Here is a 14,587-nt window from a genome sequence, read left to right on the forward strand (position 1 = left end):
ATTCATCCATGGCCACAAATCAGCACATCATATGTTCAACTCCCTGCTGCCAGATCCCACAAATCGTCCCCTCCATGTCCAACAACCTCAACAGGCTGAATGAGAACTAGATTTACTTAACAGCAATAATTGGACATGCTAAGCATCTGAGACCTCGCTAAGACATGCTATAGGTCCAGGCCTGAACTCAAATGAATGGCTTTGTGATCTTGACTTGAAGAATTAAAGGCCTTTCCTCTAAGGAAATAACCACGGCACTGCTAAGCTTCTCCAGAGCCGTAAGAGCGTAAGGGAGCAATCAAAGCTCAACAGTGCCACTAGGGAAACGAGCAACGTCTGTTGTCTTTTTTAATGCCACTAAGAGCAAAAAAAAAAAGAAACAAACTTTTTTTCATGAGCCATTGAGGCGGAAATGGCATTTTCCAGACAGTTTTTGTTCCGCCATCCATTATTGAAGCAGCACGTCAATCGCCAGTAATCCTCTGTGATGGACATGTCAGTGGTAGGCGGAATTTTCTGGCATGTTTCGTCAGCAGGTTTTCAAGGTGAACATATACTGGCAGAGTGGCAAATGAGCGGAGGGGGGCATTAAAGCATGCATTTTTTAATAACAAGCACATGCTTTTTCCATATCTGTCAAGTGGGAACAGAAAAGGATATATAAAGTGGGCATGGCAATGTCTCAATCTTTGGAAAAAAACTGTGAACCAATGACCTATCAGGACTTTTCAGAGACTGAAGGACGCTGTTAAAACAGAAAGACAAGTACACTGACAAAGATACTGACTGCCAGTACAGTGGAAACTAAATGGTTTTGAAAAAAGAGAGCCATTCCAAAATCACTACAGCAGTGCTTGTGATGCTTGTAATGAAACCATGTGACACTATTGCTATGGTGCATATTTGTCTTATTGACTGTTAAAAATATTGATTGTTTTACCCTTTGGATTATAAGCTGAAGACCAAGTGCTTGCGTTTGCTATTATAGTATCCGCTATGGTAGTCCTCTTGTTCAAAATGCTTTATGTTAATAAAACTTAAGGAAATTCTGTTTTGATATTTTTGCGACTGTTTTTTTTACATCGGAGACCTGAAGCTATTGATACTGTATGCAAATATAAATGAATGGAACTGTAATTGATTGTGGACATAACCCTGGATCCAAAAATTGTATTATATTGAAACAATATGGTAAAACAACAACAATAACTGTAGACTCATAAGGGTGGGAAGGGAGTGAATAGCAGGGGGGAATGAATACAGTGAATCAATTTAGCAAGGTGTGAATGAAAGTTGTCATATCAATACAAAGGACTGATAGTGTGGTTTATGTTCGTGTCTCTTGTCCCTTGAGAGGGAGTTACCAGAACCTGCCAGGGGGAATATGAAGCTGCAATAAAGGACCAGAAGAGGAAGAACTGGAGGGAGGACACTTAGTGTTTTAATTAATCTGCGGTTCATCCTTACTTTCTCTGCTCCATTGGACACATGACTTGAGGGGTCAAAGCTCAAAGAAGTGTGTGGGGGTGTGGAGCAATTCTGCACACATTCCCATTCACACACACACACACAAGTCTAATGTACTTAAAATTAATAGTAAGTCATATATTTCTGTGTGTGTATGTGTGTGTGTGTGTGTCCTCATTGTCAGTGGCAGAGGCTCGCTGCATATTTGATCATGAGATAATAAAGTGTGTGTGCACTCGATCTGACAGGGGTCCCCGCCTGGCCAAGAATAATTCTTCTTCCCTCCCGTCCCCTCTCTCTTTCTCTTTTTTACACACACAGCCAAATGGACTCATTCTGGAGTTGCTTCCCCCCTAAAATGACCCAGTTAACATGCTTAAGTGAAATGTCTGAAAGGTCTTGCAGCACGAACAAAGCATACAGCAAACAGCAAATCTGGTCTATTTTTTGATTAGATAATATATTAGACCTCTAAACCTGGACAAGTACCAAAAAATGTTGGAGTTGAAGTGGAGTGGAATGGAGTGGAAAAAACTGTGATGAGACAATTTTTACCATGAAAACCTCCCATCCGCCACAGTACAAACAAAAAGATCTAGTCCTCCAAATTGTCTAGAAATTACAGTTAGCTGGTATTCATAGGAAGTAAATTCACAAATAAGGTTCAGGTTAAGTGTTACAAAAGTATTAGTCAAGTTCAACAAAAAGAGGGTGCTTACCGTGCTCCAGATATGACGGCGTTCCCTCTGAAGGGTCCAGCCTCCGTGCTCTCCGCCCGTGTTTTGAGTTGTTGTGCACAAACATGTTGTCCGAAACAGCAAGAACATGTCCTTCTACGCTGACTGTGGTTGACACCACCACCTGAAAAACAATGGTGTCAAAGGCTAAATAGCAGCCTAAACCTGGGTATTGTCAACTTCTTGTTTGAATTTGACACCAATATTGTAAGCCACTGATTTTGAACATAATTATGAAAGTCATAATAATTATCAAAGTGTATCCTATGTCTTTTTAAAAAAACGCTATCAAAAAGTTGATAAACACTATATGCCAAAATGTTTGTGGACACCCCTTGTAATGAATGTATTCAGTTACTAATAAGTTGCACCTATAGCTGACACAGATGTGAAAATGCACGCACACACAGCTTGTCTATTGTAGAAACGTACTGCCAATAGAATAGGACTCTTTGTAGCAGATCAAATGATCCTTGGTTAATGGCAGGTGTGAGTTAAAGGGGTATAAAGCCCCCCATTATTGAGTTGTGGAGCAGTGAAACTGTTCTTTGGAATAATGGTGCTGAGGAGTTGGTGATGAGGTGGAGTAGTGAGCATACAACATCCTGACCTCACTAATGCTCTTGTCACTGAATGCAATCAAATCCTCACAGCAATGTTCCAAAATCTAGTAGAAAGCCTACCCTGGTCAACTTTATAATAAGCTTGATTTTGGAACAATTAATGAGCAGGTGCTTAGTGATATCAGTAAGATCACTGGCAGCACTGGATTTAGATTTTGCTTTCACTTTTTTGGTTTTGACTCTTTCCATGTGTTTATGTACTTGATGAAGTATTTATGTCACCACATGAGAACAGCACTTCTGTTTTAGAAACTCATTTAAAATGTATTAAATTCATATAATCTAAATATGACAAAACATATTTTCAAATAGAAAAGATTCAAGAAATTATATTTTAGCTCCTGATTTAGAGCAACTTCCTGTCTAACACCCACTCTTCCTGTAACACACAAGACACCAGAGCAGCAGCGGCCTCTTTACTAGCTCTGCTGCGACTGCACCACTTAAAGTCTCTAATCCCCTCTATTCTTCACACTAATTAACACACACACTTGCACACACACCTCTCCTCTTCGTCTTTTATCAAAGTCCTCCAGCCTCCCCTCTCGCTCCGTCCGCCCGTCCCACAATCCCCTGCTCTAGGTGATTGATTGCTGATAGGGGTTGGCGCAGATTAATTCAATTAAAAAGCGGGCAGCACTCGAGTGCTCTGAGACAATGGCGTAGAGCTAATGGCGTTTGGGCTTGGTGTGGTGAGTGGCGTTAGCGCGGCGAGGCTTAAGCTGAGGTTTTCCCCTGGCAGTCCCGCCAAGAGCTCTCATTTTAATTGCAGCTGATCTCTGAGAGGAATCCTAGCGCTCCAAAAAGAAAGGACTTGGCAAAGAGTGGGAAGTCTCCAAGGGACTGGTACTCTCTCGCTCTCTCTTTCTCTCTCTCTCCCGGTCTCTTGACTTCTATCTCTCTCACACACTCACGGATTCAGTCTTCCTCTCAATTCCTCGTAGATTTTTCTTCTCTTTTGTTGTTAGAAGAATGGGGTTCTACTGTGTGTGTGTGTAGTGGGGTTCCTCTTTAATGACCAACTCTACACATAGCTTATGCTAGCCTCTTCCCCTCTCAACAGTAATGCACTCAACCACTCAAGCACAGACTAACAATGGCTATTGGTCAGCTTGCATTAGATGAGAATAGCCTCAGCAGCATATCAGTGCTGTTGAACTTTCAATGCAAGTTATTTATGTAACAATATTTAATGTCATTTTGGACAATTTCTGTTAGCACCTTTATCATAAAAGTTTGTCACGATGTAAAAAGCAGCTTTGCTATTAAGAAAATAATTCATTATGTTTGGATTATTATTATAGGACCGTGGTCTGTTAAAACTGTGGATAGTGGGTAGATATCAATGAATATCAGTACTGGATGCTGGATTATATATCGGAGGGAAACATGTAAAGAATCCATAAATAACATACACTCACACTGTGTGATTTGTGTTAGTTGTGTGTTAGTACAGTGTTTGAGTAATGCAAGCATAATAGTCTACTTTATAGACTATATATATAAATCTCATCTTAGGTGAAGTGCTTCCATTACATCAGCTCTTTTTAAAGCGGAGTAGATTTTAATAAAGAAATTCAGAGTATGTCAATACCCATGATTTCAATAAGGAAATCATACAAGGAATAGTAGTGTCACACCACCTCCAGTGTTACTTAGGTTTGCTGTCCATTCTGTAAATTATTTAACACATTGCTTGTGACATTTTAGACAAAAAATACAGGAACATGGAAGAATGACTAAAAAAACACTAGAAAATCTAGAATGTAAAAAAGTGAATGAAGTGATGTACTAAAGAAGGTTTATTGAGGGTCTTTCCCATCTGTGGCAAGATTTGTGAGAAGCCAATTAGAGTAGAGAGAGAGAGAGAGAGAGAGAGAGTGAGAGAGAGACAGACTATAACTAACAAGCTGTGCTCTCCCCTTAGCCTTTATTCACTATAGCTAAACTAATGACACTGTCACTACTGGACTGAAACCAAAAGAGAGGTGACACTGGGAGGGGAGGAGTTTAGAAACAAAAAGTCAATATGTGCAATTAAAGGGATAGTTTAGCCAAAAGTGCTAATAATCACATGCTAACTCGTACCACTAGCTAATAATGCTGCTCATTTTCTTTTCCATTTAATACTTATAACTGATGGGTCACCACAGTTAAAACCATAATATATAAAAAACGAGTTCAAATGCTACAACTGATTTAGTGTAGTGGGAAACAACGCTACCATCAATGTGACTGGGGGGAAGGGGTTGCTCTCACATTTGTTAATACTTTATTAATCCGGTGTCCATGTAACACAGACACATACACATACATGTGCACACTGATATGGCATGATTGTGGGATCAGTGGAGGTGGCATTCTCTCATATTGCATCAACACAATTATGGGCACAAGTAAATATGCTGAAAGATAAACATGTGTCGCTGCTATCATTTTCTTTTAATGAAAAGATATATCTTATGTACATATTATTGAGTATAAAACAAGAAACACTGTAAAATCTCATCGATACCTGATATGCATTATTATTAAATCTGAAAGCTGATCAAACAAAAGATAGCAGTTGATAAATGGATTGATGAATACATGGATTGATGAATCGAGTAAAACAGAGAGAGACAGAAAAGAAGAGAGAGAGAGAGAGAGAGAGAGAGAGAGAAAGAGTCTTCACAGTGGCTGTACCTGAAAGCGCCGCATGTCCCGCGGGTTCCCGGCATTCTTCAGACAATTCTGATTGCATTTCAGGAAGAACTTGAGGAAGAACCTAGAGGTGGGAGAGAAAAGAAAGGTCAGGACGAGTAAAAGAGCCAGGCAAAAGCTTTTGAAGCTGTGACACACAATACACAGGCCATTCATCAGAGTGGGGTGGGGACGGGAATTCTCTCCATTTCTCAAATGATCCCACTTGTTTCCAAGGAGTGAATGCTTTAGCTTTTCCTGTCCAGTGTATTGTAGCCAGCTTGCCACCAAGCTTATCCACCGCTGCAGCACAGTGTGCGGGCCACTGAGCCTTAAATAGAAACTGACTACAACCTTTTAGACCTCCAGGACTTACACAAACAAACAAACTACATCCATGGAATGCTGAAATGTGGACTTGGGCCATTTGTCACATCAAGAAAGACTTGACAACTCACCAATAAAAAGTAGTTAAGACCTGCACACTGCCCCACCTCCATACACACAATAAATTCGCACTTTGTTAGCCTCCTTTCAGCCCGTTCTTTAATGGTCAGGACCCTACAGCACCAACACAGCGCAGATGTTATTTAAGTGGTGGGTCATTCTCAGCACTACAGTGACACTGACTGACATGGTGGTAGCGTATTAGTGTGTGTTGTGCTGCTGGAGTTTTCAAACAATGTCCACTCACTGTCCACTGTCGATGTAAAGTCAGAGACAGAAGCTCATTTTTCCATATAGACCACAGGATGCTAATGGCTGGATATTTCAGGTTGGTGGACTGTTCTCAGTTCTCAGTGAGGCTTTAAAAAACTCCAGAAGCACTGCTGTGTTTGATCCACCCGTACCAGTACAAGACACACCAACACACTACTGCGCTCTGAGGTGGTCCTGACCACTGAAGAACAGGGTGAAAGGTGGTTAACAGAGCATGCAGAGAAACAGGGGGACAACAGTCTGTAATTATAGAACTACAAAGTGCTCCTATATGGTAAGTGGAGCTGATAAAATGGACAAAGAGTGTCGAAAAAATGAGGTGGTATTAATGTTCTGGCTGATTTGTGTATGGATAAATTTAAACACTGCCCTCAACATCACACCCCTCCCCTAAGCAGAAAAACAAAAACAAAGCTGACCAATAACACAACTTTCCCTCAGTCACAGATGGACATTAAAGCTGCACCAGCAAAATACCAGCTGCTCAGACTGGCAGCAGCATAAGCAGGCACACAATTTAGTGTGTGTGTGTGTGTGTGTGTGTAGTCGTGGTGATGCCAAGGCAAATACCGACCAATAAGCCTGGGACATACTCTAACTACAGCCTCTCTTTCACTGTATGTTTCTCCTGTTTTTTCTGTTTCATGCTCAGACTGAATCTCACAGCTGTCCACACACATACACTGGAGTGGCCTTACTGTCCTGTCCTCCATGGCACCACTCTCCCATGCTTTATTCATGCATTTCCATGCTGGGTGTTGCCCTTGATGCAAAATAAGAGTGTTTGCCACCTTCACCGCACCTGGAAACATAGCTATTCTGGATATGGGCCACCCGCTAACTTGCAGGTCAGTGTGACACAGTCTAACATATCTGTGGCATCAATTGTCTTTTTTTTTTACAGGGGGGAAGTATAATTCTCTTCACTGCAGTAAATGTATAATGTTATAATAAATGTATAATGTTATAATATAATCTTGCTTCACAGACCGGTCTACTGTCTATCATGATAGGTATTATGATGCAGCGGTTATGATTCAACATATTGTGATATATCACAATACTGTAAGCAAGTCAATATATTGCGATTTTTTTTTAAATAAACTTTTAGGAAAAGCTTTATAGCATAAAAATCCCAGCACCATTTGCATAAACCCTGGGTAAAAGAAAAATAATTTTCTTATGCAATCAATACAGTGGGATCTAGCAGTTAGGGTTTAAACACAACACAAAATGAATCACTATCTGCCATCAATCTATATAACTATTAAGTTATTCATTAAAAATTGATACTGTGTTTTTAAGAATCAATGCAATATTGCAAAACACAATATTGTGATACTCTTTAAATGAAATTTCAATCTGAATGGATGGTCTGTATTTTTGAGGTTTGAGAAGGGACTGTGCTGGCCAATTTAAAAAGTCAATCCATGACAATAAACCTGTACAACTCTTAGATAAACAACTTTTAGAGACCCAACACACCTCAAATGAACACATGTGCTATCCTACCTCTAAGAGACTTGTACAGTAAAACAACCATAAGGTACAGAAATAAGCTGCTGCTGCTTTATTCGTCACTAGTACAGTGCACATAACTAGTCTACATCAGAAAGCTGTTTGACACACTCTATCGAGAGTCCGACTACAGGCCACCAGTACAGACTCATCCAAGCTGAGGATCAGCGCAAATGTAGGTCATGTAGAATAACCCTTTAGATAGTAAGTGCGATACAGCAATTGTGGCTTCTAATGTCTCTTGTCTATAAATGCTTCAGCTGTGGGACCATTATGTATTCCAACATCATTTAGAGCAGGTTAAAGTTCTGAATTATGAAAGAAAACCTGGGGCTATATGTAACTGACTGGCAAGAAAGTAAACTAGTTAGAGTAATGGGCTTTCTTGCCAGTCATTTTCATGTTTACTACATGTGCTTTAACAGACATTTTACCATTACCAAGCCTTGTTAACAGCACACACACACACCTGCTCTCCTGATGACATGTTACCCCTTTCTTTTCTCCTCCCATTTTCCTCACTCTCTCTCTCTCTCTCTCTTTCTCTCTCCTCTTCAGCTGTCGTTTAGAGTCAGAGACATGGTGATTATGGCTGGGGCCGACCTAGCACAAGGAGAATTGTTTCACCAAGCCAACCTGACACACACACCCAATGCACACAACACACACACATGGATGGCCACCTTATGCTTCCATAATTGATAGGATAGTGTCGGCGTATCTCCAGTTAAGGGCACTCCAATTAAAAAGGGCAATTATTACAGTGACGAGAGGGGGTGCTCTACATGTGGTCATGTAGTTCCACCACTGACCTTTGAATAGCACTACAGATTATTGGTCGAAACACAAGGACCAGTACAGTAGACTGATGACAAAAACAAGCGAGGACAGGAAAAAGAAGAAGGGAGGAGGCAATGCGAGCTTTCTGCTTTAACATACATTAACGTCACCATTAGTCACCATCTAGGAGAACAAAGACAAGAACAACAAATATATATCATGATGTAGATTTAATTGGTTACATTAATTCATTACTAAAAGGACAGAATTCCAATGGACAGTAACCTTTTTAGTGACCTAATACCAGAGGCTAAACCTGCAGTGACTTCAGCTCCATACAGCATCATGTAAAAGTATGTTTCCCAACTGCTGTCTGTGCTGAATGATTTGAAGTGGACGAGAGGTATAAGGTGTCTTGTAAATGTGGTGGGGTTCGCAGTGGGTGTGGGGGTTTGTGTGTGTGTGTGGGGGGGTGGTCGTGGGGCTAAGATACTGTGACCTTTGAACTCTATGTCTGGAGGTCACATCTGGCCATCAGTCAACAGACTCCAGGAAACAATCGAAGCCACAGAGTCTCACACACACAGATGCACATAAACACAAAGCGGGAACGGCAGTAATAACTACTTGAGATATATATATTATAAATAAAACTCATTTGTCAAGAACCTAAAATCCTGTAAAAGAACATCAGCTTCACCAGCCTACAAGAATTTCCCAGAACAAGAGCTTAGCTCTGACTCAACTGACTTTCCAAAAACTTTCCTCCACTTTACTTCTATAGGAGTCAACAGTATGTGTTCATTAACATATTCTAATTTGCAAAGTTCTGACCACAGATCAAGAAAGAGAGAGAGTGAGAAATGCCTATTCCAAATGAAGCAAAGAAGAGGCATGGCAGAAGTCAGAGAGGCATTTTTATGAGGTAATCTAATTTGGTTACTAAATGCAAAACAGCGGCCATTACTGCCTTTGCCATACTTTCTCTCGTGGCGTTAGCCACAGCGCCAGTAAACGAGTGAACAGTACAGCGCCCATAAATTATTCAAAGGCTGAGATGGCAATTATGGCTCTGAGCACAACCAACATTAATATTTTATGAGGGCTAACGCATACCTCCAAGTGAATCAGAGAGAGAGAGAGAGAAAGAGAGAGAGAGAGAGAGAGAGAGAAAGGGGGGAGAGAGTGAGGGTCCCAACACAGTCTTTTTAGACTCATTCTCAGATTGATCTTTTTCACTCTCTCTGTCTCCACTGTTATCCAGTCATTCTCAGCAGTCTCGTATAATCGCCCTTTTACTGAATAGTTTGCTGCGGGTTGGGGGAGCAGGTAAACACCCACCAGACCATTTTTTTCAGATAGAGGTGCTCACCTATAGAGCACAAAAACTATATTATTGCAAATAAATAAACAATGAGGTGTGAGAAATGTTATAATTCAGTAATTGAAGATGTTATTATAACACATAAAAGCTCCTGTAAATATTACTTATAACAAACTGGGCCAGCCACAATGCACAAGCAAAACAGCCTTCTGGTCCACAAGGTGCTCAGCATTTAATCAATAAAAAAATTATAAAAAGTAAATAAGATCATGGCATAATAGACTATCATTTAAACAGCAAAACTTACTGTAATTAGTGTCATTGTTTAATAAGCAATTGGCCTGAGTTCTGCAACCACTGCTGACAAGTACGATGAGCTCAGAAACATGTATTGTGATGTAATCTATCACAATGACATATCACATCCAATAAATAAACAAATATATAAACTGATATTTGAAATAAAGACAAACGGATAGCATACAAACTACTGCATGAAGAGTTTCAAAAGGGTCGGACAGCCAAACAGTTTTCAGCAAAGATAATTAAGGAGCACTTTTGACCAGCTGCAAGCGATCTTTTCTCTCTACCTCAGAACAGAACATATCCAAAAGCTCTTTAAACGTAATCAATAGGATGACGTGCTAAATAGGTCAGAAATCTGCCCTGTGCTGTAAAAGGTTATGTCACCGTTAATGAAACTTTTCGATTCCTCTGTCATTACACAGTGACTGAGCAAGGTTGAGCTGATAATACCAACTCTAACATCATTCTACAACATTTATAATGATGGAGTCGAAGTAAGGTCGAAAGAGCTGAACAGAAAGAATATGAGCTTTTGCTTCTTCCAGTAATGTAGGAAGATTGCTGGTTAGAGAGAGAGAGAGAGAGAGAGAGAGAGAGAGAGAGAGAGAGAGAGAGAGAGAGAGAAAGAGAGAGAAATAACACAAGGGAGTATTATTTTACATAACCAACACTTCATATGCAGCACTGATAATTGATCGTCCCAGTGTAGCAGCACAGACCTGTCAGTCAAAACACAGAGGCCCTGGAGATATGGAAATCAAACCAAAAATGCATTCACCTGAATTATATACATTATAATAATGAGGTTTAGGAGCCACCAGATGCAGTAGACTAGCACTAGCACCAATTGTACTTGCACAGTCTTAGCCGTTTTGGCAACGGGTAGAAATCCTTCGTGCAAGTTCTGTGAACAAAACATGAAGGAAGTTTTCTACTAGACACTACAAATTGTCTCATTAGAACCAGCTGCACTAAACGGGCAAAAGTATTGGGACACCCACAGGAGCTTTTATGCCATCACATTCTAAATCCATAGCCTTTAATATGGAGTTGGTCTCCCGTATTACAGCGACCACTCATTTGGGAAGGCCTTTTTACAAAACTTTGGTGTATCTATGGGAAGTTTTCCTTATTCATCCAGAAAGGCATTTGTGACTTAATATGGTGTGCTGTTCAGTGTGCAGTCATGTTGGAACAGAAAACTGTTTCCACAAAGTTGGAAGCATACAATTGTCCAAAATGTTGCTATGCTAACGCATTAGGATTTCCCTTCACTGTAAGTAAGGGTCACACACCAACCCCTGAAAAACAATTATCCCTCCTCCACTAAACTTTACAGTTGGCACAATGCCATCAGGCAGGTAACATTCTCCTGGCATTTGGCAAACCCAGCCAGATAGTGAAGTGCGATGGGTCACTCCACAGAATATGCTTCCATCCAACATTTGCCATTGTGCTTGGCAATGTAAGACTTGCATGCAGCCGCTCTGCCATGGCAACCCATACAATGAAGCCTCGTTTTTTGTGCTGGTCTGAGGAGGTTTGGAACACTACAGTTACTGAGTCAGCAGAGCGCTGGCAACTTTTACACCATATGTGCCTCAGCATTCGGTGACCATGCTCTGTAAGTGTAAGGGGTTCTTGGTTGTACACACATGTGGCAATGGAACTGAATGAAACATCTCAATTTAATGAGAAGAGGTGTGTCCCATTACTTATGTCCGACAGGAGCTAATTTCATGAGTGACTGTACATGAAAACGCCCACTCTCCTGTATGATAAGGGACAGGATGGGACCTCTGGGCATGTGTTTTCTTCAAGGGTGATAGATCTCAGCCATAAGGCAGCTGAATAAGAGAATGAAAAGTAAAGAGCAGACACAGAAATGGAGAAAGGTACAGGAGGTAAGGGAAGGGCTCCTATGGTGTCTATTGTGGAGGGCTGAAGGCAAACAACTCAATAATTCATGAGAGAGAGATTGATTTCGGGGGCTAGCTCAGGGGGTCGCGAGGGGGCTGGTATAGTGGGCTAGCTGGGGGATCATTAGCCCCTCTAACACACACACACACACTCTCACACACGTACAACCTCACACACTTGTGTACACACACACACATACTTAGGTCAGGCTGATTAACAGTCAGTAGTGCTGGGGGGGGGGGGCTATACCTCAGGGTCTGGCAGATTTACTACTTTTGTTTTGCTTCTTCGCACGTGCTGCGTTTATCCCCACATTTTCTTTGTCTGTCTTCTACAGGGAGGTGGAGTAGGGTAGGTTATAAGAGACAGACAGGAGAAAGATGGAGAAGTAAAAAGAGAAAGAAAGAAACTAATAGCAGGCATTTTTTCTTTTCCTCAAGTTTATGAAATATCCAAAAGCTCAACAATCAATAGTACGGCATGATAACTAGGTCAAATTATATGACCTATGCAAACAAGAGAACACAAGGCAACATAGACTCACAAGTTCATTAGAGAAAGAGAGAGGTAGCCTCATTGAACTACATGTTCTCAAAAAATTACAAACCCTGCAAACATCAAAAGATCGACTGAAATCAGCCAAGATGGTACATGTAATTCCTTTCTTTTTGTAGACACTCCATGCTCAAGGCCTATCCACAATTTTCTGCATATGTCAGCAGATCCCTTTCACTATCCTGCAAACTGCTCCATCACACAGAGAAAACAACCATAAAAGCTACTTACGTTTAAGATCAAAGCCATAGACATGATACATGTTAGCGCATAGTTAGACGAACAAGCATGCAACCCAAAAAAAAAAAAAACAACACGCACACTTTTAGCCCGTATCTCCATTATTCCTCCAATCAACAGCCATAAATGTTCGGAAGGGTTTGGACAATGGACTTGATCTTTTGTCACTGCAAAGCTTCACTAATAATTCATGGCTGGGCAGTGAGTGAGCTGAGGATTCATATTGACAGCAAGCACTTCCACCTCCTTCCACCTGTCTCGTCCTGTCTTTCACATAGATAAATAAAGGACAGCGAGGCTGCTTCTCACTCAACCTGGCTCATGATGACAACCTCACCTACGCAGCATCTTATCTACTTTGTGTTTTAGTGTGCATGCACAAGAGAAGGAAAAGGATGCCATTTGTATTGGTTCTCCTACGATCTCCAAACTTGGGCACCAGTGTGAAATCAAAAGCTTACAGAAAAAGCTTTAGGATTCTGGGAAAATCAGTGTTTGCAGGGTGTTTAGTCTTTATTGCTTTGAATTGAATTGAATTAGTAAATTTCCACCCATTGGTTATGCCTCTCTATAACAGCTATAGCATTATTAATTAAGTATATAAGTAATGTGTCAATATCAACACTGACATTTAAACTGGACTATGCCCTAATCCAATACAATCCAAAACCTATGGGCTCAAAAGTCTCTCGTAAAAAAGATACATTTGTCACACCACGTTAGAAGCACCACTGCATCAAGCAGCAGGCAACCAAAAAATGCTAATCCTCGATGGGCATTAGCAGCTAACTTCCTCCTCATCTCACACACTTTCTCCATCTGCTCCATTTTTAATCCCACCATCTCTCCTTTCTTGACTTTCAGTACAGTCCTTATTCCACAATGAACATCTGGTCTAGCAGAACTGCAGCCGGATTTCCCCATCTAACTGAGCATGCTAGCTAATTAGCAGCTAGAGATTAGGGAGGATAATGGACAGGAGAAAAGCTCCTTATTATCTCCTGAAATCCTGGGAAAGATTCACATTATTCCGGAGATGCCATCACCTTTTCATTTCTGTCTGGCTTAATTACCACGGATGGGCCACATTTGGAATCGGTGCTAATAGACAAGGGATATTAACGCCACGGCCAAGTATCACCTTTCGACGGAGGTTATGTAAAGAATGCCTCTCTAAAGGTGAGGGCAGGGAAGGTTTAATTGGAGTAGACAGGAACTACATCATTTAGCCAAAAGATTAAAACCAGCAGTTGACATGAATAATGTTAATTATCTTACTGCTACAGCACCTTTCAAAGGTTGGTGCAACTTGTGAACAGTCAGTTTACGGAGATGTTGAGCTGGAAGCAGGACACGTAGGCTGAAGAAAGTCATTTCGATGGCTAGACGACTGGGTCAGAGCATCTCCAATACGGCAAGTTAGATCAAACATCTATGGGCTTCTCACAAGTTACAGGACGTCTGCTGCTAAAGTGGCTATACAAACTTTGGCAGGTGGTTTTGATGTCACTAGACAGGAAATACATTTCAAGAATCATTAAACAGTCCAATAAATGCTAGAGCTGTTCACACTGCCACTGAAAATCATCACTGGTTTAGCATTTTCTTAGTTGTCTACGTATAAAAAGAAATCAGCTCAATAAAGGCCTGAAAATTGAAGAGAGCAATTGCTCCAGCCAAATGAGCCATTAGCCTATCCTGGAACAGACAAATGC

The 14,587-nt window shown here is 40.9% G+C and overlaps 1 protein-coding gene across 4 annotated transcripts in view; it reads right to left on the minus strand.

Moving 5' to 3' along the window:
• ebf1b (EBF transcription factor 1b) overlaps positions 1-14,587 on the minus strand; it is a 112,152-nt gene that overhangs the window by 35,155 nt on the left and 62,410 nt on the right. For all 4 annotated transcript variants that reach the window (XM_072662469.1, XM_072662467.1, XM_072662468.1 and 1 more), the window contains exons 7-8: positions 5,513-5,594; positions 2,187-2,328 (exon numbers count right to left, since the gene is read on the minus strand). In XM_072662469.1, coding sequence (XP_072518570.1) covers positions 2,187-2,328; positions 5,513-5,594 — 224 coding nt within the window. The remainder of the gene's footprint in view (positions 1-2,186; positions 2,329-5,512; positions 5,595-14,587) is intronic.

This window comes from Salminus brasiliensis, chromosome 18, assembly GCF_030463535.1.
Source record: "Salminus brasiliensis chromosome 18, fSalBra1.hap2, whole genome shotgun sequence".
Taxonomy (NCBI): domain Eukaryota; kingdom Metazoa; phylum Chordata; class Actinopteri; order Characiformes; family Bryconidae; genus Salminus; species Salminus brasiliensis.